Source organism: Ranitomeya imitator, chromosome 7, assembly GCF_032444005.1.
Source record: "Ranitomeya imitator isolate aRanImi1 chromosome 7, aRanImi1.pri, whole genome shotgun sequence".
NCBI classification, from domain to species: Eukaryota; Metazoa; Chordata; class Amphibia; order Anura; family Dendrobatidae; genus Ranitomeya; species Ranitomeya imitator.
This window is the reverse complement of record NC_091288.1, coordinates 181,610,577-181,638,099: the sequence shown is the minus strand read 5'-3', so window position 1 is coordinate 181,638,099 and position 27,523 is coordinate 181,610,577. Positions and strand designations below refer to the sequence as shown.

The following is a 27,523-nucleotide window of genomic DNA, read 5'->3' as shown; positions in this document are numbered from 1 at the left end:
ACCGATGCAACTGTGAACAGCGGGAATCAGTGAGATGATAATTACTACTTTTATGCCTTTATACCATTCTGAGCATAAAGAGAATCTATCCTGTTCATTTTCCTCAATCTGAGAGCTTAATAATGTAGGGGCAGAGACCCTGCAGTTACTGCGCTGATTGCTGCCGTTTTCAACATTTCACTGTTTTATCTGCTGGTCTTCTCATTTCTGTATAACTTCACCTACCCCATTGATTGACAGCTTTCTGTTCACACTGTATATAGGCAAATGGCTGCTAATCAATTGTGTCTGTGTGGGGGGGGGAGATAGGCAGAGCTCATGATTATTGAAGACTACATAGCAGAAGCTCATCCTTGAGAAGACTAGCAGATCTGCAGTAGATAAAACAATGTTTTGTGGAAAGTACAGAAAGAACCCGAGTAAGTGACCCACCATTAGAATCAAGGGTTATCCTCTTATTATATGCTGCCCTCAGCAAAAAAAAAAACAGGTAACACCTTCCGGTTAAGTGTCTAGAAAACACAATAAAGCTGGCCAAACTATAGCGTTTTCAGACTGAAAAATGTACAATTTGACCACCGGTGTGATCTATGGCCTAGGCTTGGCTTACATTAATGAGATACAGATCTGTCATTTGGTATGAATAATGAACCAACTACGGTACCCAACAGCAGCCGAAAAGATCCATCATGGTACTTTTCGACAGATATCTGCCATTAGTTGACATCTGTGGTGGTGTTGTTGTGTCATGAAAGGCGCACATGAACATCAGTAAATGTTCTAAAAAGACCTTTGATGGGGGTTTCTACTACTTAGATCTTTGGATAGGTCATTAGCATCAGATCGATGGAACCAAGTAGGCAGAACATTCACTGGTCAGCTGTTTTCAGAGGAAGCCGGAAGCGAGCAGTGTACAGAGCAGAACAGCACAGCTGAGCTCAGCCGCAGTACCTACACAGAATGCAGAGCCATGTTCCATAAATTGTTTACATCTGACTCTGCAAACAGCTCATCGGGGGGGATGCCGAATATCATGAGCCCACCAATCTGATATTGATGATGTAATCTATGGAGACATTAGTTTGCATGTAGTGGACAGCTCCTTTAGGCACTGATATTTCGTACTTATCAGCTCTGTGATTTCTTCTTTCTCAGGATCAAAATATCCTCTCGATGTGCCATACTTGTCTATAATGAAAAAAAACCTTTAAAATGGGTAGAATTACTGGAAACCGAGATAAAACCTCTTTTTTAGGTCAAGATGAGATCAACTCAGTCTTGTGACACTGGGTTCACTTTAAGAATTTGTTTAAAGGAATTTGATATGTGCTTGACTATGAGGAGAAGCTTGTGGTTGGGCAATAAAGGCGAGGGGGTAATTGATTGAGCATGGCGTCAACGCCTACCATTCTGCTGCTAAGTAACTGTATACTTACATAAGACTAATCTAATAATGTTTGCTCTGTTTTATGAAGCCATGCGGTCTGGGGGATTTCGCAATGGAAGTTTGGGAAGCAGACCCAGCGCCCCCTTCAGAAGTAACGTCTATCAGCCTACTGAGATGGCGGTCGTCCTGAACGGTGGAACAGTAAGTATTGAGCCAGTACAATGAATGAACTTATAATAAACTGGATAATAGGAAATCTTCTACTTGGTACCTAGTCCTATCGGGTACACATTAATAGCTGCCCCGACCGATAGAGTAAATGACACATATGATCAGTTTTTTACAGGTCATGTCCACAAGGAACCTACCTAAAAGTTGAGCAATTCTGTAAATATGTTGCATTACTTATCTTGTAGAAATCTTGAGTTACAGCTTTATTATAGTCCATGCAGAAGTATAAATGCTCTTCAGTTCCAATGTAAAATGGTCCCAAACCCCTGGCCTGTGCCAGTAATAATAATAATGGCCCCGATTCATCAAGACAGGCAGTTTTCTCACCAATCTTGATTTGGTAGCTTGTTGGAGAGCAGCCAAACCTGATTCATTAAGAGTCAGACGCCTCTTAATGAATCAGGCGATGCACATAGTGGCAAGAGCCTTAGTGTGCGCTACGCCACAAATCTTACTCCATCAAGCGCCACTGCTAGCCATGAATTTGAGAAGATGGGGTTCCCACGCCCCATCCTATTCCCGTCCTACTCCAGCTCTGCCCACTTTGTTGGAGCTGGGCAAAAAAAATGTAAAGTTTTTTTGACACAGATTTTCAAATCTTTGAGCGTGTACTTTTCTTCTTGCATGAGTTGCCCAATCATAAGCAGGCAGCAACACGGAAGAAAAAGAACACGCCCCCACAATAGCTTAGTGTGTGTGATATGTAAGGATACAATTCTGATCTTCTGGTCTAACCTCCTGCATGATTAGATGGTGCTGGGAGATTACAGCACAGATGACTAAAACCTGTCATATTAGGTCCCTGTTGGGGAAGGAGTAGCACAGCTGAGCTTAGCTGTGTCATATTACAAACCCTTCAATCAGCTCTCCTCCTTTCATAGCACTATTAGCACTGCTTGTACTTCCCTTTTTCCCACACTGTCTGTTGGAGATGTGTCAGTAATCACACTTATGTCTGTTGTGCTCAACAGTTGATTTTAGCACAACAGACATAAGTGGGACTACTCCCCTGACAGACAGTGTGGGGGAGGGTAGATAATGTCCACAATTTGGTGCTGATTTTCTGAAACATTTCCCAGATATGCTACCGTTCAAAAGTTTAGGGTCACCCAAAAAATTTTGTGTTTTCCATGAAAACTCATACTTTTATTAATCAAATGAATTGAAAATCTAGCCCAGATATTGATAAGGTTCTAAAAAAAGATTTTTATTTGAAATAAAAATTTTCTCTTTCAAACTTTGCTTTCATCAAATAATGCTCCCTTTGCAGCAGTTACAGCATTGCAGACCTTTGGCATTCTAGCAGTTAATTTGCTGAGATAATCTGGAGAAATTTCACCCCATGCTTCCAGAAGCCCCTCACACAAGTTGGTTTGGTTGATGGGCACTTTTTGTGCACCATACGGTCAAGCTGCTCCCACAACAGCTCCATGTGGTTGAGATCTGGTGACTGCGCTGGCCACTCCATTACAGATAGAATACCAGCTGCCGGCTTCTTCCCTAAACAGTTCTTGCATAATTTGGAGGTGTGCTTTGGGTCATTGTCCTGTGAGAAAAAAATTGGCTCCAATCAAGCGCTGTCCACAGGGTATGGCATGGAGCTGCAAAATTGAGTGATAGCCTTCCTTATTCAAAATCCCTTTTACCTTGTACAAATCTCCCACTTTACCAGCACCAAATCAACCCCAGACCATCACATTACCTCCACCATGCTTGACAGATGGCGCCTGGCACTCTTCCAGCATCTTTCCAGTTGTTCTGCGTCTCACAAATTTTCTTCTGTGTGATCCAAACATCTCAAGCTTGAATTCGTTTGTCCATAACACTTTTTTCCAATCTTCCTCTGTTCATTGTCTGTGTTCTTTTGCCCATATTAATCTTTTCCTTTTATTAGCCAGTCTCAGATAGGGCTTTTTCTTTTCCACTCTGCCCTGAAGGCCAGTATCCCAGAGTCGCCTCATCACTGTAGACATTGACACTGGCGTTTTGTGTGTACTATTGAATGAAGCTGCCAGTTGAAGACATGTGAGGCGTCGATTTCTCAAACTACAGACTCTAATGTACTTGGCTTGTTGTGCAGTGGGGCCTCCCACTTCTCTTTCTACTCTGGGTAGAGCCTGCGTGTGCTCTCTTCTGAAGGGAGTAGTACACACCGTTGTAGGAAATCTTCAGTTTCTTGCCAATTTCTCACATGGAATAGCCTTCAATTCTAAGAACAAGAATAGACTGTCGAGTTTCACATGAAAGTTCTTTTTTTCTTGCCATTTTGAGAGTTTAATGGATCCAACAAATGTAATGCTCCAGATTCTCAACTAGCTCAAAGGAAGGTCAGGTTTATAGGTTCTCTAATCAGCCAAACTGTTTTCAGCTGTGCAAACATACTTGCACAAGGGTTTTCAAGGGTACTCTAACCATCCATTAGCCTTCTTACACAGTTAGCAAACACAAAGTACCATAAGAACACTGGAGTGATGGTTGTTAGAAATGGGCCTCTATACACCTATGAAGATATTACATTACAAACTAGACGTTTGCAGCTAGAATTGTCATTTACCACATTAAATGATTCAGAAATACACTTTATACATTGTTAATGTTAGCTTCATTGGAAAAAACTGTGTTTTTCTTTAAAAAATAAGGACATTTCTAAGTGACCCTAAACTTTTGAACGGTAGTGTAATTCTGGGTGAAATTATCCCCAGCAAATCCAAGCCATGTAAACTAAGCCTAACGCAGGACATATGCAAGGTAAGTAATCCAAAGTATTTACAATACCCTACCTATCTGTAAAATTGGGAATAAAAAGGATCAAAAATCGGACTTGACTGTGCAGAAGCCCCATTGTGTGCTGTATTGCGGTCAGTTTGCAGAATTACTGTTAGATGTCAAAAAGTACAACTTTTCTTTGAGTTTCTGATGCTTTGTGTATATTAGGGAATTTCTGTGCAGTTCTCGGGGGTTACACGTAACGCCGCGTCTTGCTTAATAATGGGTCTACCAGTGACAATATTAGTACAATGTCGGTAAAAGGTGACCCATCTCCTTAATATGCTTTATAATTCTGAACACGTCACATTTTGAGCACTGATACCGTTGCTGATTTTACGCTTTTGCCTTTTACATGGTTGTTACTCATCACCGAAACAGATCGATCATTTTTCACTTTGCCGTAGGGGTCCTATCCTCTGGGTGAAGATGCATTAGACAGCTGGTTGTAGCAATGATTTGTACAAGGCTTATTAGTCATTAGCCTCTCTCTATCCCTCTAAGATTTTAATGAGATAGTCGTGTCTGTGGTCATCTCACATCACACACTGTCAATCATATATCATTCATTGAACATGACATTACTATCACACTGATCAGGTCTATCATTATTTCTAGCATCTGCCTGTCACCCATGAACATGTAATCATCATCAAACTTACATTGTAGGAGCTCTTATTATTGGGTAAATGTAAAGTAATTCCACTAAAAATACTGAGCTTGTCGAGGATTGTAAAAAAAAAAAAAAAGGCTCCGCTCTTGTCTGTGGGTTGGGTCTGGTATTTCAACTTTTCTTGACTTCTAATTATTGATTGCCAATTTAAAAGGAATTTGTCAGCAGGTTTTGCCATGTAACCTGAGAGCAGGGGCAGAGGACCTTGATTTCCGCAATGTGTCACTTACTAGGCTTTGTGTTCCTGTTTCAATAAAATCAGTGTTTTATCAGCAGGAGATTATCACTAAAGGACTAGGTGTCTTGTGCCTCCTAGTCAACTGCTCTGTGTAACCCCGCCCTCAGCAGAGATTAGCAGCTGTCAGGGAGAAAGACTTCTGCACAGAGCTCCAGTAGAAAGCCTCATTGCGGTGGATCCTACCCCAAAAAATGACCACCAAGGAGGTGGCCATTTTGAATGATAGATCAGAGATAGTGGCATCACATATTAGGTCCTGTCACACCCCATACGGTCCATTGCTTTGATATGTATAGGATATCAAGAGGCGAGCAGTCAGCCAATGGCTTACTATTCTAAAAGCCTAGGATATTACATCAGTTTTGGCTAGTGTTCCTCAGCTTGAGAAGAAATCATTCATTGGGTTAAGTGTTGTCTATGGCGGTCTTTTGAAGGCAAGGGTGAAACACTACAGTAAGAGCCAATTCAAGTACACAACATTGAAAATGTCAAACCCCCTTATAAGACAATGATACGTAGGGTTGATCTACCTCCGTTTGGTAGAGTCAATTTTCCAACCCTCTCCTACCTAGATGTTCTTTTCATGATCCACCAATTTACTACCGCTACTAGATCCTGCGCAGTAGATTATTCTATAGATGACCAACAGAACCTCATGGGCAGTATCATATGGAGGAAACCAACCTGGAGAACATGCAAGATCTCTGCTGTGGCACTGTGGAAGTGAGGTTTTGGTAGAGATTGGGTGGACCATGAACAGGAACACTGCCTCACTACTGAGTATGTGCATAAAGTGCAGCACAGATTCATTTCTACAACTCCCCAGCACTGATCACTACTGAGCATGTACATAAAGTGCAGCACAGGCTCATCTCCATGATTCCCCAGCACTGGTCACTACTGAGCATGTACATAAAGTGCAGCACAGGTTTATCTCTACAACTCCCCAGCACTGGTCATTACTGAGCATGTACATAAAGTGCAGCACAGATTCATTTCTACAACTCTCCTGCACTGGTCACTACTGAGCATGTACATAAAGTGCAGCACAGGCTCATCTCCACGATTCCCCAGCACTGGTCACTACTGAGCATGTACATAAAGTGCAGCACAGGCTCATCTCCACGATTCCCCACCACTGGTCACTACTGAGCATGTACATAAAGTGCAGCACAGGTTTATCTCTACAACTCCCCAGCATTGGTCATTACAGAGCATGTACATAAAGTGCAGCACAGATTCATCTCTACAGCTCCCCAGCACTGGTCACTACTGAGCATGTACATAAAGTGCAGCACAGGCTCATCTCCACGATTCCCCAGCACTGGTCACTACTGAGCATGTACATAAAGTGCAGCACAGGTTTATCTCTACAACTCCCCAGCACTGGTCATTACTGAGCATGTACATAAAGTGCAGCACAGGTTTATCTCTACAACTCCCCAGCACTGGTCATTACTGAGCATGTACATAAAGTGCAGCACAGGTTTATCTCTACAACTCCACAGCACTGGTCATTACTGAGCATGTACATAAAGTGCAGCACAGGTTTATCTCTACAACTCCCCAGCACTGGTCACTACTGAGCATGCACATAAAGTGCAGCACAGATTCATCTCTACAACTTCCCAGCACTGGTCACTACTGAGCATGTACATAAAGTGCAGCACAGGTTCATCTCTACAACTCCCCAGCACTGGTCATTACTGAGCATGTACATAAAGTGCAGCACAGATAAATCTCTACAACTCCCCAGCACTGGTCATTACTGAGCATGTACATAAAGTGCAGCACAGGTTTATCTCTACAACTCCCCAGCACTGGTCATTACTGAGCATGTACATAAAGTGCAGCACAGATTAATCTCTACAACTCCCCAACACTGGTCATTACTGAGCATGTACATAAAGTGCAGCACAGATTTATCTCTACAACTCCCCAGCACTGGTCACTACTGAGCATGTACATAAAGTGCAGCACAGGTTCATCTCTACAACTCCCCAGCACTGATCACTACTGAGCATGTACATAAAGTGCAGCACAGATTCATCTCTACAACTCCCCAGCACTGATCACTACTGAGCATGTACATACAGTAAAATGCAGCACAGGTTCATCTTTACAAGTCCCCAGCACTGGTCACTACTGAGCATGTACATAAAGTGCAGCACAGGTTTATCTCTACAACTCCCCAGCACTGGTCATTACTGAGCATGTACATAAAGTGCAGCACAGATTAATCTCTACAACTCCCCAACACTGGTCATTACTGAGCATGTACATAAAGTGCAGCACAGGTTTATCTCTACAACTCCCCAGCACTGGTCACTACTGAGCATGTACATAAAGTGCAGCACAGATTCATCTCTACAACTCCCCAGCACTGGTCACTACTGAGCATGTACATAAAGTGCAGCACAGATTCATCTCTACAACTCCCCAGCACTGATCACTACTGGACATGTACATAAAGTGCAGCACAGATTCATCTCCATGACTCCCCAGCACTGGTCACTATTGAGCATGTACATACAGTAAAGTGCAGCACAGATTCATCTCTACAACTCCCCAGCACTGATCACTACTGAGCATGTACATACAGTAAAGTGCAGCACTGATTCATCTCAACTAAAAGCCGAGATCCTTAGATCAGGAACAGAACAGACATTTATAGGACATTTCAGGTGCAGTATGGGGCTTGTTCTTCCTCCTCATTCTAAAGGCCTCTATAAATATAAGACTAAAAGATATGATTTTGGGAAACACAAGGGTTGGGTAGTTTGACCTTAACCACCTGATCCTTTTGCTCTGCCTGATATAAGCCGTCACCAGAGATGTCCAGCAGCTGCTTACTCCACTATCCCCATTAGGGAGTCCAATAGACAGCTGTAAGCCTAACAGGTGTTCGGCCAACAGATATGCAAATTGAGTGTTGAAGGTCCAGGCAAGTGACCCAGCAAGTGATCGTCTGCCCTAGTAATACTTATGTAGGAGCTTTTATTATACCTTCTTGATGGATCCAGCTCAGAAGGCACCTGGCATTGTTATATCATAGTGTGTAATGACACATGCCTATATAAACTGTTAGCCGGGGAAGGACCAGTTGGCAACAAACTACGGGAAAATGCTGTCCTGACTGCGACATTGTTCTACCACAACTAATCTACTTTAAAGGCCCCAAAATACAAAGATTACCCACACTCCTTTTTTTTCTTACGTAAAGGGATTGTTTGGGATCAATACAAAAAAAATGGCACAAGGTGAGGGGTTTCATAAAATTAGAAAAGATGCATCACTTATCTGTTAACTTCCCGGATCTGCAGCCCCCGTCACTTTACTGCTCCACAACGGTCTATATTTACTTGGCTGCACATGACCGCTGCAGCCAATCACTGAGGCCAGCGTTTGGCTGCAGCTGAAAAATGTGTCGAAATGACATCATTGCAGCAGAACAGTGAACAGTATTAGCTTGAAGCACCGGAGCGACAGATTTAATGGGTATATAATGCTTCTTTTATTGATTTATGCCCCCCCACCAGTCTATTTTTTTCCTGATACCGGACATCTCGTTTAACGTTCTGAAGAAACAGAGCGGACATTGTGGATACAGAAGGGGTAACTCAACTGTACAAAAGACCCTCTAAAAAAGGATTGTTTCCTAATGACTTATCAATACTATTATTACCGTACTTAACTGTTGATGTGAGGTCACCGCTGCAGCCGATCAACGGTGGTGGTGGAGTGGGCGGAGGCTCCGAACATAACTGAACCCATGGGCAAAAGTGTTTTTGGAAGGGGAGGACAAACCTCTTTTAGCAGCATGTTTCTCAGTCTATAGTTTTTCGCACAGGCCTTTTATATAACACTTCTGATGGTTCTCCTTTAAAATAAGGCTATAAAGTCCTGTTTATTTAGCGTTTATTTTATTGACGCTATCATTATTGTAGCTAATGAATTCCCAACTGCATTACATAGAAAGTTAATGTCAGCTCTGTGTGAGGCACTATTCATTATGGATGGGATCGATTTATCTGCCGCGCTAAGTCAAGGTCACATAAGAAACGGAGAACACAACCGAATGCAGAAATGATCGCTGCAGCGGCACAATTACTATGTTATGTGTGCATCAACCATTTTTTTAATATAAATTACATATTTGAATGGAGGCAATGATGTACGGTGCTGGCATTAAAGCTGCAGGTCTGAACTGCACCATAAGCCCCATACCGACTACAATAAAGTAGCAGTGCACAAACATTCAGCTATGCTGAGATAAATGTTCTAATATTAGTGTAGACCGAAGGGAATCTACCACTAGATTTTTTCTATGTTATCTGAGAGTAGTATGATGTAGGGGCAGAGACCCTGATTCCAGTGATGTCACTTACTGAGCTGCTTAATAAAAATCACTTGTTTTCTCTGTTGCACATCTAGCAGTGCTCTGAATGCTGAGCTCTGTATAACCACACCACTGATTGGCAGCTTTCTGTGTACACTGTGCATAGGTAGAAAGCTGCCAATCAGTGGCGGGGTTATACAGAGAGGGAGAACTACATCCCATAAGACAACTAATCCTTTAGTGATAATCTCCTGCTAATAAAACACTTATTTTTATTAAAACAATAACAAGCAGGCCAGTAAGTGACACATCACTGGAATCAGGGTCTCTGCCCCTGCATTATGCTGCTCTCAGATTACATAGAAAAATTTGCTGATATATTGGCCAATTGCTGAAAATTGAGTTCACCTTACCTGATCCCCACCAATGAAGAGAATGTACCTCTAGCTACTAGACTGTGGTTCTCTCGACTGCCCTAGGAAGCAGTTTAGCTCCCATAGATCTCTTGATTGGTAAGGATTAGGTACGTTTATTTTTGGGTGTGGACGGATACCTTTTGGATTTAGATGGCTTAACTCTATGTTCTTGGATTAGGGTTAGGCTGGCCATAGACATGAGATATTTATCTGCAGATCATTGCGTTTTGTGAACGACTCGTTATTCATGATTGGTCAGATGTCAAGCCTTTAGTCAGTGGTCTTGATTTCCATCGATTGGATGTAGATTTGTCATTCTACAGGTTTATGCTACATTATGGTCAGCTGAAAATATAGTGTGTGGCCACTATAGATATCAAATCGTCAGCAAATCTGTCAATGGTCTGCATATATATATATATATGGGGCCAACTCATCATTGCGTTTGTGCCTTCTTTTGCCTAGTCTTGTGTGTTTTGCTCCTTTTTTTTGCGCCATATTCATATTTTTCGTTTACTCCTTTTTTTAAAGTCCCTTTTTAATTTGTTTGCTATTTTTTTTTTTATAGTTTTCCATTGTTGGCGGAGTTTATGCTTTCCAGATGTTTTAAAGCAATTCCTCACATGTGACTTTTTTAAAAAGGGTCCCAATATTTTTATACAAATCTACGCCAGGATTTTTTGGGCAGTTTTCACCACATTATGCAAAACAAGCAACCTTTTTTTGTGCTTAAAAAGTTGCAAAAAACGGTTAAGGACAAAAATGAAACCCCTTTTTTTTTAATTTGCACCAAAGTAATTAATCATGTACGCCATGTTGAAGAATTTGGCATGAAAAAAACAAACGACAAATATACCACAAAACAAAAAAAAAAGTTGACTTAAAAAAAACCTGCAAATGATGAGTCATGAAATGTAAAAGTTTGGGCACCCCTGGTCAAAATTACGGTTATTGTGAACATTTAAGCAAGTTAAAGATTAAATAATCTCTGAAAGTCCTAAAGTTAAAGATGACACATTTCTTCTGTATTTTAGGCACAAAAAAAATTTGTATCTAGTAGCACGCCCTTTTAAAAGTATCACAGCTTGTAAATGCTTTTTGTAGCCAGACAAGAGTCCTTCAGTTCTTATTAGTGGGATTTTTAGTCATTCTTCCTTGGAAAATTCTTCCAGTTCTCTAAGATTTCTGGGTCCTCGTGCATCCTCTGCTATTTTGAGGTTAGCCACAGATTTTCAATGATGTTCAGATCAGGGGACTGTGAGGGCCATTATAAAACCTTCAGCTTGTGCCTTTTGAGATAGTCTGTTATGGATTTTGACATGTGTTTAGGATCATGATTAGTAATGAGTGGGTGTGCTTGTTACTCGCATTTTCTGAGCATGCTCGGGTGTTCTCCGAGTATTTTGGGCGTGCTCGTGGATTATATTTGAGTCACAGCAGCTGCATGATTTGCAGCTGTTGGACAACCTGAATACAAGTGGGGATTCCTTAACAAAAAGGCAATCCCTGCATGTGTTCATGTTGTCTAATAGCCGTAAATCATGCAGCTGCTGGGACTCAAACATAATCAACGAGCACACCCAAGATACTCGGAGAACAGCCAAGCATGCTCGGAAAACTCAAGTAACGAGCACACTCGCTTATCACTAATGATTATCCATTTGTAGAAGCCATCCTCTTTTCAGCTTCAGCTTTTTTTTTTTACAGGAGTTCTTTTGTATCAGGAATTTGTTGAAATTTCATTCTTCCCTCTACTTGTGAAATGTTCCCCGTGCCATTGGCTTCAACACAACCCCAAAGCATGATTGATCCACCCCCTGCTTAATGGTTGTCGAGTTCTTTTCCTTTTTTCTCCACACATACCTTTGATCATTGTGGCCAAAAGAGTTCTATTTTAACCTCATCGGTCCACAGGACTTGTTTCTTAAATGCATCAGGCTTGTTTAGATGTTCTTTTGCATGCTTCTGACGCTGAATTTTATGGTGAGGACGCAGAAGCGGGTTTCTTCTGATGACTCTTCCATGAAGGCCATATTTGTGCAGGTGTCTCTGAACAGCAGAACAATGTATCCCGGCTCCAAAGTCTGCTAAATCTTTCTGAAGTATTAACAAGTTCACAGGAGGCTGATGGTTAAGTAGATTGGAAGCATATTCATTATGTAAATAACATGGTACCCTATCAGTACTGCAGTTGTGGATATAGAAGAAACTCCTACTCAATTACATAAAAAACTAAGGAACTGGAGTGCGGACTTCAGATGTATGTAATTAATTAACAATGTTATTGATCATGAAATGAAGTTTTATACAAAAATCACACATAATAAAAAAAAGAGGTGAACATGGAGAGGATATAATAGCACCCTGGGAAAAAGAACCGATGGGCAAGAATTCTATTACTTTTTTGGCAGGCTCATTAATATATGGGACCTAAATGAGTGGTGACGTAGACCATTAGGCATATAGAATTAGTATATTGCATACCTTTTTTCCCCTCCCACAACTCTAATACCATTGAATTCTTGCCCATCTGTTCCTTTTCCAAGGTTGATATTATCTCCTTTTTATGATCACTTCTTTTTTATTTTTGATTTTTGTATAAATTTAAATTTGTGATCAATAAAATTATGTTAATTACGTACATCTGAAGTCATCACTCCAATTCCATGGTTTTTAAAAAAATATATTTCTGAAGGTCTTTTGTAGTCAAGTCGAGATTCTGAGTTGCCTCCCTAGAAATCATACAACCAGCTCTCACTGAAATTTTGCTTGGTCTTCCACACCCTATCTTGACCTCCACTGTTCCTGGTAACTGCCATTTCTTAATTACATTTCAAACTGCGTAAGGGGCAACTTGAAAACGCTTTGCTATCTTCTTATAGCCTTGTCCTGCTTAGAAGAACCCATGGCTGCTGTTAGAGGAGGCTTGGGTTTTATAAAGCTGGGAGATTTGCAAAACCTGGCCATTCCTATCGATGACAGTGAACAAGCCATAACCCTAACAAGCTAAGTAAGGTCTGAAACCTTGGTCAAAGTTTTCTGAACACACAAGTCTCCAAGGGTGACCAAACTGTGCATCGGCCCATTTCCCCTTTTAGAATGTTTAAACTGTCAAACACGACTATATATATATATATATATATATATATATATATATATATATATATATATATATATATATATATATATATATATATATATAATTTTTTTTTTACTTTTCTTTTCTTTTTTTATTTTATATTTTCTTGCCTAAAATACAAAGGAACTGTGTTGTCATCTTTAACTTTAACCCTTTTAGAGATCATTTAATTTCAACTTGCTTAACTGTTCACAATAACAGTAATTTTGACCAGGGGTGCCCAAACTTTTACATGCCACTGTATCTGATAGTTGATAATGGTTTATCACGATACAAACAAAAAAAAATGATACCCGATGAGCTGGAGGCAGTGTTGGACTGGGTTGACAAAGGCCCACCAGAAACATTGATTCTTGGGGTCCACTGCTCAGCTACATACAAAAATAATCTGACCCTAGTATACAAACTTACTTTTGCTTCTATGTAATATTAACTTGGCTAGCTTGTGTAATGAATGATTAGATTGTACCTTTTTTTCTGCAAATTGTAAATGAAGTGTAATAGCACTGCTCATTAGTACACCTTCACAGGGGCGGCCTACCGGAGGATTCTCCTGTTCTCCCGTGGGCCAGTCCGAGCCTGGCTGGAGGTATCGTTCCAACATCTTTGTAAGATTGGCCAGTCTCTAAATTCTAGAATTTAGATTCTGTAGTCCGATATGCCTAAATTTCTGATAATGTTGCCATAATGAGCAATGTCTATAATTATTCCGGCCCTTGTGGATAATTTTTGGAACGACACTCCTCCTAAATGTATCACTCAGGAATATCTCCTCTCTGTGGACACCATAAAATGTGTATAAAGGGTTTCTCGTCATCTCATTGCTAATTCTTGTATCTGCATAGCTTGACATAGAGGTCGGGATTCTCAGCTATCCATTTGTTGTCCTTATTTCTAGATCCCAACTGCTCCTCCAAGTTACACTGGAAGACATCTTTGGTGAAATGCCTATAGGTTCCAGAGTGACAGGTTTTCACCCTCTTGGCCCTGTCTTTGTGAGGGAGGAATGAGTAGCAGGACACAGCCACGACATACCCAGGAGCTCTGGTAATCCTATCTAATAGGGTTTATCTGTGCGTGAACAGCTGTGAACTCTTGAAATAACCACTAAAGAAGGATATTATCACCGTTAACGTGAAGTCGCTCCACACACCCTACAAGATTCACTTTTACAGAACAACAACAACCGCTTTACGATGGACAATGCCACTTATAAGTCAAGGAACTCTACTCCGGGGGCTTATTGTGCGCTCACCCTGTAAATCTAAATTCTAAATCCCAGCCATCGCCGCGGCTCTTCGGTGATAACAATCGGATTTCCAACGCTTATAGGTTTAGGACGTTTATTTTGAACCACAAGTGATGTTATAAAGAAAGGCTTTATTTCTGTATAGAAGATATATGTGTACAGAACTGTCTTATAGGGTCTTGTCTTAAAATGATCACGTTGCAGTGTCTGTTTACTACATACGAAGAATAGTTTTCATAATTAGATTTACGCGACTTACGGTACCTTCCATTCACTTGTATAGGCGGTAGCTTGCAGTACCACTTTAGACCACTAGGGAACGTACAGGCATCACAGGCCCTTCAATCAGCTGATCAGATGGACCACCACAAACTGGTCCCAGATAACCCCTTTACAACTATATTAACACATTTAGCATTTTAAAGTATATGTCCACTGCTGAACACTATTTTTTATTATACTCCAGAGCTCTATTCATAATTCTGCTAGCTCAATTCTCCCAGCATTCCTTGCTGGCTGAATGCCTGCTCAGACTTTGTTCTATTAAGTTGCATTTTGGGAACTGATAGTAAAAAAAAAAAAAAGTGTATCTGTCCCCATGCATTATGGAAGCTCAGTATAGAGTATTTTTTTGGGGGGAGGGGAGAGATAAGAAATGTAATGCTTTTTATACCAACCAGCAGAATTATGAATGCAGCTCTGGGCTTTAATACATAATTAGTACAAGAGAAGCAATGATTGCACATGTTAAACTGGCCACATTATGGAATAGTGGCTGTAAAGCTGGAAAAAAAACTAATTTTGTACTCTCCTTTGCAGAGTTATTAGCATGTAAAGTTTAGAATATAATTTATAAGTACAAGCGGCGTAACCAGAGATTCGTCTGGTATGTATTTTCTCTCCTACTTGACATTGACCAATAAGCAGTAAGCACCATGCAGGGTAAAAAAAAAAGAACATGCCCACAGGAGGTCAGAGGAACATGCTTTCTTCTGTGAGATGTAATGATATCCCGACTCTCTGCAGTTACTGTGTATTGTACAGCATGGCTGAATGTGATTAAAAACACCAATTGTAACTTTTATCACTGCAGTCAGTGTGGAGGGGAAGGGGATACACCTCAGGGCAGTCAGTGTGGGGGGACAGCTGATAGCACTGTGAGGGGAGAGCTGTAGCTGTAGAGTTGTTTGTAATAATACTCAGTTCAGTTCTATCCCACATTCACACTGACTGCTGTGAGATGTGTTTGGAATCACACTCCGCTCAGTTCTATTCCCCCCTCCCCGACACACACACTGACTGCTGGGAGATGTGTTTGTAATCATACTCAGCTCAGTTCTATCCCACACTCACACTGACTGCTGTGAGATGTGTTTGGAATCACACTCAGCTCAGTTCTATTCCCCCATCCCACCACACACACTGACTGCTGTAATATGTGTTTGTAATCATACTCAGCTCAGTTCTATCCCACATTCCCACTGACTGCTGTGAGATGTGTTTGGAATCACACTCAGCTCAATTCTATTCCCCCATCCCACCACACACACTGACTGCTGTAATATGTGTTTGTAATCATACTCAGCTCAGTTCTATCCCACACTCCCACTGACTGCTGTGAGATGTGTTTGGAATCACACTCCGCTCAGTTCTATTCCCCCATCCCACCACACACACACTGACTGCTGTGAGATGTGTTTGGAATCACACTCAGCTCTGCTCTATACTACACAGCAGCTGTGTGTCATTACATCTCACAACAGGAGAATGTTCTTCTACCCTTCTAGGGAGTATTCAATTTTGCTCCTGCTTACGATTCTTGGGTTCAAATCCTACCAAGGACAACAACTGCAAGGATTTTGTATGTTCTTCCCGTGATTTTCCTCCGAGCTCTCCGGTTTCCTCCCACACACCAAAAGCATACTGATAGGGAATTTAGATTGTGAGCCCCAATGGGAACAGTGATGATGATGTCTGTAAAGCGCTGCGGAACTAATGGCGCTATATAAGAAATGTATAATAAATAAATGATTGGTCAATGTTATGTATGAGAAAAAAGTACATGCCCCCTAGAGAAGAATCTCTGGTAACATCCCTTTGGATATATCAGAAATTATAATCTAAACTCTACAAACTATTATCTCTGCAATGGAGATGAGAAATTAAAAAATACAAAAATAAGTTTTATTCAGCTCTACAGACCCAATACCATAATTAAACAAATCACCAGTCAAAAGAAATTGTTGAGTAGCCATCTTCCATCAAGTAGCCGAAAATTCTCTTCAGCTGTTTCTCAGTTGTATCTGTTTTTTTTTTTGTTTTTTTTTTGGGGGGGGGGATTGAATGACTGCCAGTATATGAGTCCGTGAAAAAAAATCGGACTTCGCTAAGGCTAGTTTCACATTTGCGTTTAAAAACGCAGCGTTTAAAACGCAAACGCAGGTGGTGAAAAAAACGCATGTAAACGCGTGCAAACGCTGCGTTTTTAAACGCGGCGTTTTTACGCATTTACATGCGTTTTTCCTGCGTTTGCGTTTTTGGTACACATGATGAGAAATTTCACAAGAGAAAAATCAAGATCCAGACACCGCCAATGGGACTACAGAGGGTGTGTGACATGACTCTGTGGACCAAAATATGGAAAAATTGTAGCTCTCAAAATGTGGTAACGCAAAAAATATTTTTTGGAATGAAAAGCGTCTTTAGTGTGTGACAGCTGCAAATCATAAAAATCAACTAGAAAACCCATTATAAATAGAAATGGCTAGGGTTAGGGTTTGGATCCCTAGGGTTAGGGCTAGGGTTGGGATCCCTAGGGTTAGGGTTTGGGTTTGGATCCCTAGGGTTTGGGTTAGGGTTTGGATGCCTAGGGTTAGGGTTTGGATCCCTAGGGTTAGGGTTAAGGTTAGGGTTTGGATCCCTAGGGTTAGGGTTTGCATCCCTAGGGTTAGGGTTAGGGTTTGGATCCCTAGGGTTAGGATTAGGGTTTGGATCCCTTCATCACCTTGATGGTGGGGGGTGGCTTATCAGTGTGTAGACTTGTTTTTCTCTATGGAAACGCATGCGTTAAAAAACCCAACCAAACGCATGTGCTTAAAAACGCATGCGTTTACATAGACAGCAATATGTTTTTTTGCGGCAAAAAAGCCTCTAGAAATTACTACATGTTGCATTTCCTCAACAAAACGCAAGCATAGAAACGACGCATGCATCGTCAAACGCGGCAAAACGCATACAAAAAAACAGCATGCGTTTTTAATGTTAAATATAGGAAAAAAAACGCATGCGGTTTTTTTTTGTGTTAAAACGCAGCGGCAAAAAACGCAAATGTGAAACCAGCCTAACATGATATCTGAGTACAGACTGATTTTCATGGACTGTCACATAGGAGAAGGTGGAGAAACTTTTTATTTTTCATCCACGGACAAGAAAAACTGATCAAAATGATGGATCTGTTTTTCTTGTATGTGACAAACTGATGTCTGAATGAGGCCTCAGGCAGATTTTTCCGTTCGGAATTCTGGAGGAGATTGTGACAACCCCCGTAGGACACGGAATGGCGCCTATATTGGTTGGATTGTCAATCCGCTGTTCCAGATACTGACATAACTAACGACTGAATAGAATTTTTAGGGTTTTGATGGAACAATTAAAAATCTAATTTTATCATTTTAAGTGGAAACGCTCCTTAAGATTTTTGTAGTCAGAGAATAACACATTGATAAGAGTTTTAGAATGTTATAACCACTGTAAATAATATAATCCATTGTTACGAGCTGATCGGAGAAGTAGGAGCCTTGTCAATAAATTATTTTTAATGAAACATTTAAGAATGATATGGAATAAAAAAAAAACTAAAGATGTTTAGGGAGTGGGGAATGCATGCAAGAGATGGGGCAAAAACTCAGCAAAAATAAAAATGAGACCAAGGAATTCCCTGGAGGAGCATATTGTGGGCCAAGGGGATATTTTTCTTATTTTACATCTCATCATCATTTACGCTCTCATAATCTTCCCGCAGCCCATTATTTTTATTTTTTTGCCATGGTTTCATCACATTAAAGTCACACATTACTTTGTGATCATTCGAGTCACACACGGTCACTCATTTTCTCCGCGTTCCTATGAAGAATATAGTAGTGGATTGTATGGCAGTTTTCTATATCTTACGATGCGGAATATTTTGTTTATGGCAAGAAATTAGTTTGCCATGGGGCACGGAAAAAAAAAAAATTTGCGGTCGAGAGGCTGAAGTAAACCGTATCATGTGATAATGTGAAAAAAATAATGTTGGAGGAAGGGAGGGTTAAGTAGATCATTCTCTGCCTGGTACATTACGTGGAAAGAAAGCAATGGACGAGGATATGGTCCAAATATGGAGTCACTTTCGATTGATCCTATATTATTAAAATAGATTTGCAAAAATTAAAATTGGATCTTTCGCTTTTTGATTGCAGGATTTATTCAAAGCTTACTATGTACGTCAGATTAATGCCAGTCATGCCCTGCAGAATCTGCCTGAAATCAGACATTCCCTCTTCTTAAAGTTGTTGTCCACTCCTCTGACAACCCCTTCTCAATCCTTATGTTTCCCACTTATAAAATAACAACCCTTATGTTCATCTCCGGTGTCGGCACTGGCCTTCCCGGGGATTGTGTGACATATTTTAATGTCACGCTATCACAGAGGGCAATCAGCAGTGGGTTCACTCTCTTTTCATTGGACAAATTAAGATATTCAGAGGAAGATGGCACTGCATCTGTTCTCTCACCTACCCCGAATGTTAATTACATATGTAGGACAGTGAAGCCTTCTTTTCCCACAGGGATAACATGACATAACAGTGTCACATGAGCCCTGGGAAAGCCACGGCTGGAACAGCACTGCTGGAACAGCACCAGCACCGGAGGCGAGTATAGGTTTCATTTATTTTACTGGGGAGAACATAGGAATTGAGAAGGGGTTGTCCAAGTGGTGGATGACACTTTGACTTCATTGACTATCAATTGTCCAGAGCCCCCATATACATTATTGAAAAATTCACAGGACACATGTAGCGTAATCTGGCTGGGAGTATATTGTCATGATAACAACATGATCCCCCAGACAGAAATAATTAAGGATCTAACAAGAAGTAACTCCCAATGAATGAATAACCTACATAAACCACAAAAGAATGGAGTACTGAGTACAATGTATACAAATAAGATATCAGTTTTATTAATACACAAAATGTCAAAATTCCCCTGGTCAAAGCGGTATGTCAATACGCAATCTGACACTGAAGTTGGCCATAAATATTAGAAATAAGTTGGCAGATCCATATTTGGAGAAATCTGGCACAAGTCCACTTTCTATAGTTGTACGTACATATTTTTTTTGCTTGTATTTTTGTCTAAAAATTATTTTTGCTATAGGGACTCATTGCAAGTTTGCGACTGTTTGCCTTCTATAGCGTATTTGTTGCACATTCTATTGTTGGCTGCAGAATGAGTTAATTGAGATTCCGTCAGTGAGGTCATTCTGGCAGGAGGGTTTCTAAGGGTTACCTTCCTTCTTCTCAGCTGATCGGTGATCACAAAGGTCATCTTAATACTTCATTTGGTCATAAATCATCTGAAAGGAGTTCAAAATCAATGCAGATACGGTAAGTTCTAAATTCTCCTGTCATTGTGAAGCTCACTGATCGATTCTCAGTTAACTCATTTCTGTACCAAGAAGAAGAAAGTGTTAACAAAGAGGCTATAGTGGGTTAACGTGCAAACAGATTAGGGAAGACGTTCTTCAGAGCCTAACCCTACTTGAGACACATAAGTGACTAGGACACCGGTAACACAAGTAGCCATCCAGTTTTCCGTTACCCTTCTTTATAACTTGGGATATAGCAATCTGCATATCTGCTGCTGTGCCCCCCCCCCCCCCCCCGAATATTTCTTAGACCTAAGAACATAACTTGGCTATTATATAGCTGTACACATACTGACCGCCTGATATGGCGCCTTAGAATGGATTGATAACACATAGAATAATGGCCAACTATTAAGTAGCACTTAAAACCCTGCTGTTGTCTTCGGTCTGGGGAGACCTATTTTGAACTTTGGTATTTTTTGGGGTGTTCAAGATGCGGTTCTGAAACTTTTGGTTGATTGGCTTAAATGAGGATGGGTCGGTCGGTCGGCCACGGGTTTCAGAGCCGCATCTTGAATATTTTAGAGAATATTGAAGTTCAAGGTCGGTCGTTTTTGACCGAAGACAACAGCAGGGTTAAACCTATCCAAAGATGACGACATTGCTTGCACTACAAACTCCCCACTACTTAGTGCCTGGTACCTATATTTCCATAATGCCTGGTACCTATATTTCCATATTGCATGGCTACACTCTATAATCTTCAACAGGAACAACCCAGATTTGGAGGTCATCTAGCAATAATGTAGTTTGTGATGCCGCCAAAACTCTGAGATTCCATTTTTTTTTCAAAGAATTTGAACTGGAGGGACCCTTATATGTCACATCAAATAGTATTACTACAGTGACGTATACTACTAGATCTTGGATCTTTAGTTACATCGTGGACACGGCACGCTGTAAAGATTCTCAAGTATCGGGAGCAGGCGATCATGTGGCCACAGCTATGTGATATGCATGCACCCAGTCATATTCAGACTAGACGTGCGTGGAATGTGGACGGAAACAGACTAGTCGGAATGTGGCTGGTACAATGCATTTTGCATTCTTGCAGTCACATGACTGCCCGGGGAATCCTGACAGTGATCAAAGCGCGCGATGTGAGGAGTCACAGAGTGACTGCAGACTTGTAGCTTGAGATCGGACAACCCCTTTAAGCCTTTTTCAGGCAGATAGCGGCCTCTTTTAGTGTATGTGCCAGATGGTTTCAGGGCACCCATACACTTATTTTTCTACTGTAATGACTAGGCCAAAGTAATGAATTGTCAAGTGTAGATGTCATCTAATAGCTCTGAAAGAATTTTACTACACGCCGGACAAAACGTCACTGGCCCTAAACGACATTGAACAATAAAATTGACATAATATTGTCACGGGACGGTGGCATGTTACATCGTTATGAATATCTGTCATGTGTAGGCTTTCTTTGTGGACAAAAATAAATAAACCATGGCAAAAAAAAGGGCTGCTTAAAGAAGACCTGTCCCTTGGTAAATAGTGTCAAATTTTTGCTCCTTTTTTTATTTTCGCTGCTCCTCTGAGTTTTTTTAAAGGGTGATTGGGAGGGGGTTAATCCACCATACGGTTCCAAAGATGTCTGCCTTTTTATTTGGTTTATTTTTATGTTTTTTATCAGGGTGGAGTGCTCACAGGATCCTCTGGGGCGTGTCTGTTCTGCATTATTACCCTGGGAGCTCCACCCCCTAGGTAAAGACCATACACTCTGGCACTAAATAATAAGGCCTATATCTCTGGAGCCGTATGGCGGATTTGAGAAAAATAAACAATAGGAAAATCAGGGGCGCAATGGGAATAAACTAGGAGCAAAAACTGGTCACTTATGACCTCATGATGACAGGTCATAGTTTCGTAATGAGGTCCAACAGAAATCTGGCTTGTTGCCCATAATAACAAAGCAGCCTGCAGCCTTTACGTTTTCAGAATCATGTAAGACATGATCGCTAAATTCAGATTGGTTGTTATGGCCAACAAGTCCTGTTTCGTTAAATGAGGCCTATTTATCCAAATTAAGTCCATCAATACACACATGCTTCAAATAGAAGTTAAAACGTCATAATTGGAAACGCACCCAAATCTTCATAGATCAGTCCCATGGATGGGACCTTAAAGAGAGAGAATTTAGGCTTAAATGCATTTAAAAAGCATTTCTGTTTAGTACAGGGTGAGACATAAATCCTGTAGTCCCATATATAGGACCTCAAGAGTCAGGGATTACGCTTATTTGCATTAAAAAGGGACAGTTCTGTTTGGTACGGGGTGGGAGATTTCAATGAATTTGGCTTGGATTGGAAAAAGAATTAATTGGATTAAATTATTCTGATGTTAAAAATGATACCTTGCTGTAAACATAGGATGAAAATTGTATGTACATAATTACGTATAATTTACATATGTACTTGTATGGAAAGATATGTAAGCCTCAGTGGCTCTGGTGATGCCCCGTTGTGTGATCCACCATGTTTTCCTGGAATGTAATTATGGCTGAACAGTGGAACGTGGCTCCATGTCTCCCCCCAAAAATGGCGACTTGCTTGCGAGTCCAGTTGCATGATCGCGGTGCTAGAAATCTATCCATGTCCCGTCCCTACTAAATTCTGACTATTAACACTGGCTACAAGGGCAACTCCGTTTTTGTACATAAAGCTCTTTGATTTTCGGTTGTTAATATCTCATTTAATATTTGTTTTATGTGAGCGCTGTATGTGTTTGTACTTTTTATTTTGTAATGTTTTGTACGATTATTAGCATGTAGCACTGTTGTTATAACATGTATTGCTGTACTTGTCCCGACATGGACGGTTCTCTTTTTACTACGCAAATCTTAGTATCTACAGTATCTCAACTGGATGATGGAAGCCGCTTACAGCACCCGACACCCGACCACTATACTTCAGTTTAGGGGGCTGTATCTCTGGATTAAAGTTTAAGGTTTGTTTCATTGGGTTTTGCCTTGTGCCAATTTAAAGTTTTTATTCATTATATTAAATCTGTTAACTTGCAAAGTGCTTGTAAAATCAATCAACGTTGCAGTTTACTTGTTTTTAAAGATCCCCACTCCGTTCTCAAGAATGGAGGGGTTTTTAATTGTATTGTTTACTGGTCATTGATTAAGTTGGCCGGCCACTGCTGCAGTCTGTGAGCGGCGGACGGTCTCTTAGCGAAAAAGAGCAGAGCTTACAAGCTCATTTTCTATAGAGCGTGTAAACACTGGTCTGAAGATGATCGGATCGCCAGCTTAAGCGCCACTGTGCTCCTCCAATGTTCAAGAGAAGAACACACTGACAATGAGCAAAAAAAAAACAAAAAACAAAATAAGCAAACACCCTACAGCAAGTAAACCACTAAATAGTAATAGTATGTGTACAGTAAATAACATAGGGGACTTTGTTACCGCTATTTTGATCAAAAAGGCATAAAAACCATCCCACTGGGACAAGGTGTACCCATCGGGACGGTCCTATCCTGTCTCTGGTATTAAAACCTTTACCGTGTGTCAAACGACCTCAATGTGAAGAAGGGCAGAGCAGGACGGGGTCCGACTGAGACACCCATCCATGAGAAGCTATCTAGATGATCAGAAAGGGGGGCCGTGCCACTGTTTGTACAAAGTACAAGACATTACAGAAGAGAGAACACACCGTTTAAGCCAGTGGCGCAACCATGCCACTGGTCTGACTCGGGAGCGCAAGGCTCCCTATGAAGGAAGCCGTGAGGCAAGGGAGCAATGTGCTCCTGAAGAAAGTACACAAGGCAGATTTCTAAGATCATCTTCAGAGTGAGGGCTCCACTTTTGTCAATAGGATGTGTCTGGTATTGCAGGTCAGAGATAAGCAGCCATATTACTAACTAAGGACACTAGTTGTGCATTTCTGGACAAAAAAACCCCAGCTCTAGCAAGAATCACACTGATAACCCACTTGAATCACCTATCATGCTACTTCACTACAATGTTCATCACATAGTAGCACAACATAAATTCTAGGCCAAAGTATAAGTCCAGACCGACAGAATAATCAGTCATGCTCTAGCTATTCACATAGATTTCCATAATCTAATGGTTCTCCTCTGTAATTCTGCATGCACATAAAGTTACCATTCCAGCTGCCGTAGTGGTTGTCACCATTGCTTTCTCATACTAATCCTCGTGGCTCGATATGAAGTGCCACATAAAAATCATAATGTATCTGCATCTATTTACCATCCATACCACAGGCGGAAAACACATTACAGGAGTTGTCTGGCCTTAGCGTGCAAGTCTGCAGTCACTGTATATGACTGCAGACTGCGCAGTGTCAGGATTCTCCGGTACCAGAAGGTACGTGACCATAAGCGTGCAATTTGCATACATGCGGTCACATACCGACTAGACGTGTGCAGCCTCGCTCAATACAAGTGAATTGATTAAGGCCGGATACATCTAGTCTGAATGTGGCTGGAAGTATGTAAATCACATACATGTGGTCATAACCAGTCAGATTTAATGATTAGGAAATATATATATGTTACAAGTAGTATTCAACCCCCTGCAGATTTAGCAGGTTTACACATTTGGAATTAACTTGGCATTGTGACATTTGGACTGTAGATCAGCCTGGAAGTGTGAAATGCACTGCAGCAAAAAAGAATGTTATTTCTTTGTTTATTTTTTTTTTAAATTGTGAAAAGTCTTTTCAGAGGGTCATTTATTATTCAACCCCTCAACCCACCAGAATTCTGTTTGGTTCCCCTAAAGTATTAAGAAGTAGTTCAGGCACAAAGAACAATGAGCTTCACATGTTTGGATTAATTATCTCTTTTTCCAGCCTTTTCTGACTATTTAAGACCCTCCCCAAACTTGTGAACAGCACTCATACATGGTCAACATGGGAAAGACAAAGGAGCATTCCAAGGCCATCAGAGACAAGATCGTGGAGGGTCACAAGGCTGGCAAGGGGTACAAAACCCTTTCCAAGGAGTTGGGCCTACCTGTCTCCACTGTTGGGAGCATCATCCGGAAGTGGAAGGCTTATGGAACTACTGTTAGCCTTCCACGGCCTGGACAGCCTTTGAAAGTTTCCTCCCGTGCCGAGGCCAGGCTTGTCCGAAGAGTCAAGGCTAACCCAAGGACAACCAGGAAGGAGCTCCAGGAAGATCTCATGGCAGTGGGGACATTGGTTTCAGTCAATACCATAAGTAACGTACTCCACCACAATGGTCTCCGTTCCAGATGAGCCCGTAAGGTACCTTTACTTTCAAAGCGTCATGTCAAGGCTCGTCTACAGTTTGCTCATGATCACTTGGAGGACTCTGAGACTGACTGGTTCAAGGTTCTCTGGTCTGATGAGACCAAGATCGAGATCTTTGGTGCCAACCACACACGTGACGTTTGGAGACTGGATGGCACTGCATACGACACCAAGAATACCATCCCTACAGTCAAGCATGGTGGTGGCAGCATCATGCTGTGGGGCTGTTTCTCAGCCAAGGGGCCTCGCCATCTGGTCCGCATCCATGGGAAGATGGATAGCACGGCCTACCTGGAGATTTTGGCCAAGAACCTCCGCTCCTCCATCAAGGATCTTAAGATGGGTCGTCATTTCATCTTCCAACAAGACAACGACCCAAAGCAACCAGCCAAGAAAACCAAGGCCTGGTTCAAGAGGCAAAAAATCAAGGTGTTGCAGTGGCCTAGTCAGTCTCCTGACCTTAACCCAATTGAAAACTTGTGGAAGGAGCTCAAGATTAAAGTCCACATGAGACACCCAAAGAACCTAGACAACTTGGAGAAGATCTGCATGGAGGAGTGGGCCAAGATAACTCCAGAGACCTGTGCCGGCCTGATCAGGTCTTATAAAAGACGATTATTAGCTGTAATTGCAAACAAAGGTTATTCCACAAAATATTAACCCTAGGGGTTGAATAATAATTGACCCACACTTTTATGTTTAAAATTTATAAAAATTTAACTGAGCAACAAAACGTTTTGGTTTGTAAGATTTATGCATCTGTTAATAAATCCTGCTCTTGTTTGAAGTTTGAAGGCTCTAACTTATTTGCATCTTATTAAACCTGCTAAATCTGCAGGGGGTTGAATACTACTTGTAGGCACTGTGTATATATATATATATATATATATATATATATATATATATATATATATATATATATATATATATATATATATATATGTATATATTATATTTGGCTTAGGCAGTGGGTCTACTTGAAGTCTCTAGGCCTTAAAAGGTTTTCCAGTGATTATAAATTACTTTTTTTTTTTAAGTTCTGAATAATTTAAAGAGAATCTGTCACCATGTTTTTGCTACCCCCATCTGAGAGGAGCATGATGTAGGGGTGGATTGCATCGATGTATCACTTACTGGGCTGCTTGCTGTAGTTTTTATCTGGAGCAGATCTAGCAGTTCTTTGAATGGTGAGCTCTGTCTAGCTCCGCCCTTACCATTGAGTGGCAGTTTTCTGTGTACACTGTGCATAGGCATAAAGCTGCCAATCAGTAGTGGGGGCGGAGCTAGACAGAGCTCATGACTATGGAGACTACATGGCATGAGATGACTACTGATAATCTCCTGCTGAGAAAAGTGATTTTTATCAAAACTACAGCAAGCAGCCCAGTAAGTGACACATCTCTGAAATGCATTCAATACCCTTTATAATGAAGGTCTGAGAAACAAAGTGTTAATGCTGAAGAGGTTGATGATTCCCATGTGCGGCAGTCATGTTCCAATGCTCCTAAATATGTAATAATGGCAGTGTCGTATGTAATGAAAGTCAAAGTAGGCAGATGTCACCCATAACGTATAGCACCCGTTTGTTGCCAATGTGTGGCATGCCGTTGTTTTATATAAGTAGGCAAATTGATCTCTTTATTTTTGCATCCATAAAAATGATTTATGATAGAGATATATTTATTATCTGCATAATTGGGTGTTTTCTATTGTTTTCTTTTGCTGATGATTGTTAACTTTCTGATATTCCTTCAAAGGGGTTGTCCAGGATTAAAAAAAAAAAGATCCTGTTTTTGAAAACGGCGCGACTCTTGTCCGTAGGATATCTCATTCCCATTTACGGTAAATCTGGGTGAGATGCAATACCAGTGATCACCTATAGGCAATGGGGGTGCTGTTTTAAAAAAAATAAATAAATAAAAAAAAGGTACTGTTTTCTAATCGTGGACAGCCCTTTTAAGTCTGATTTGAACTTGCAGACAATCATAGATATTTCTGTAATACTTTCTGATAAGCCTTTAACTAGCAAAGGAAACACGAAAAGGTTGTATAGTATGGGAAATGTTTTATTTTTAATATGCTGTTAACAAAAAAAATAAAGATTTTACCATGAATCTGTTTGTGGTTCTCTCTGTATTGCGTCGCCATGT

General features: G+C 40.9%; 1 protein-coding gene across 2 annotated transcripts in view; it reads left to right on the top strand.

Moving 5' to 3' along the window:
- The window catches only part of GPRC5B (G protein-coupled receptor class C group 5 member B), a 74,389-nt gene that overhangs the window by 27,049 nt on the left and 19,817 nt on the right, over positions 1-27,523 (top strand). The window contains exons 3-4 of one of the 2 annotated variants that reach the window (XM_069734160.1): positions 1,476-1,588; positions 14,088-16,760. In XM_069734160.1, coding sequence (XP_069590261.1) covers positions 1,476-1,588; positions 14,088-14,132 — 158 coding nt within the window. In that variant the 3' untranslated portion in view covers positions 14,133-16,760. Of the gene's footprint in view, positions 1-1,475; positions 1,589-14,087; positions 16,761-27,523 lie in introns of those variants that run through there. The other variant, XM_069734159.1, reaches the window with a different exon arrangement.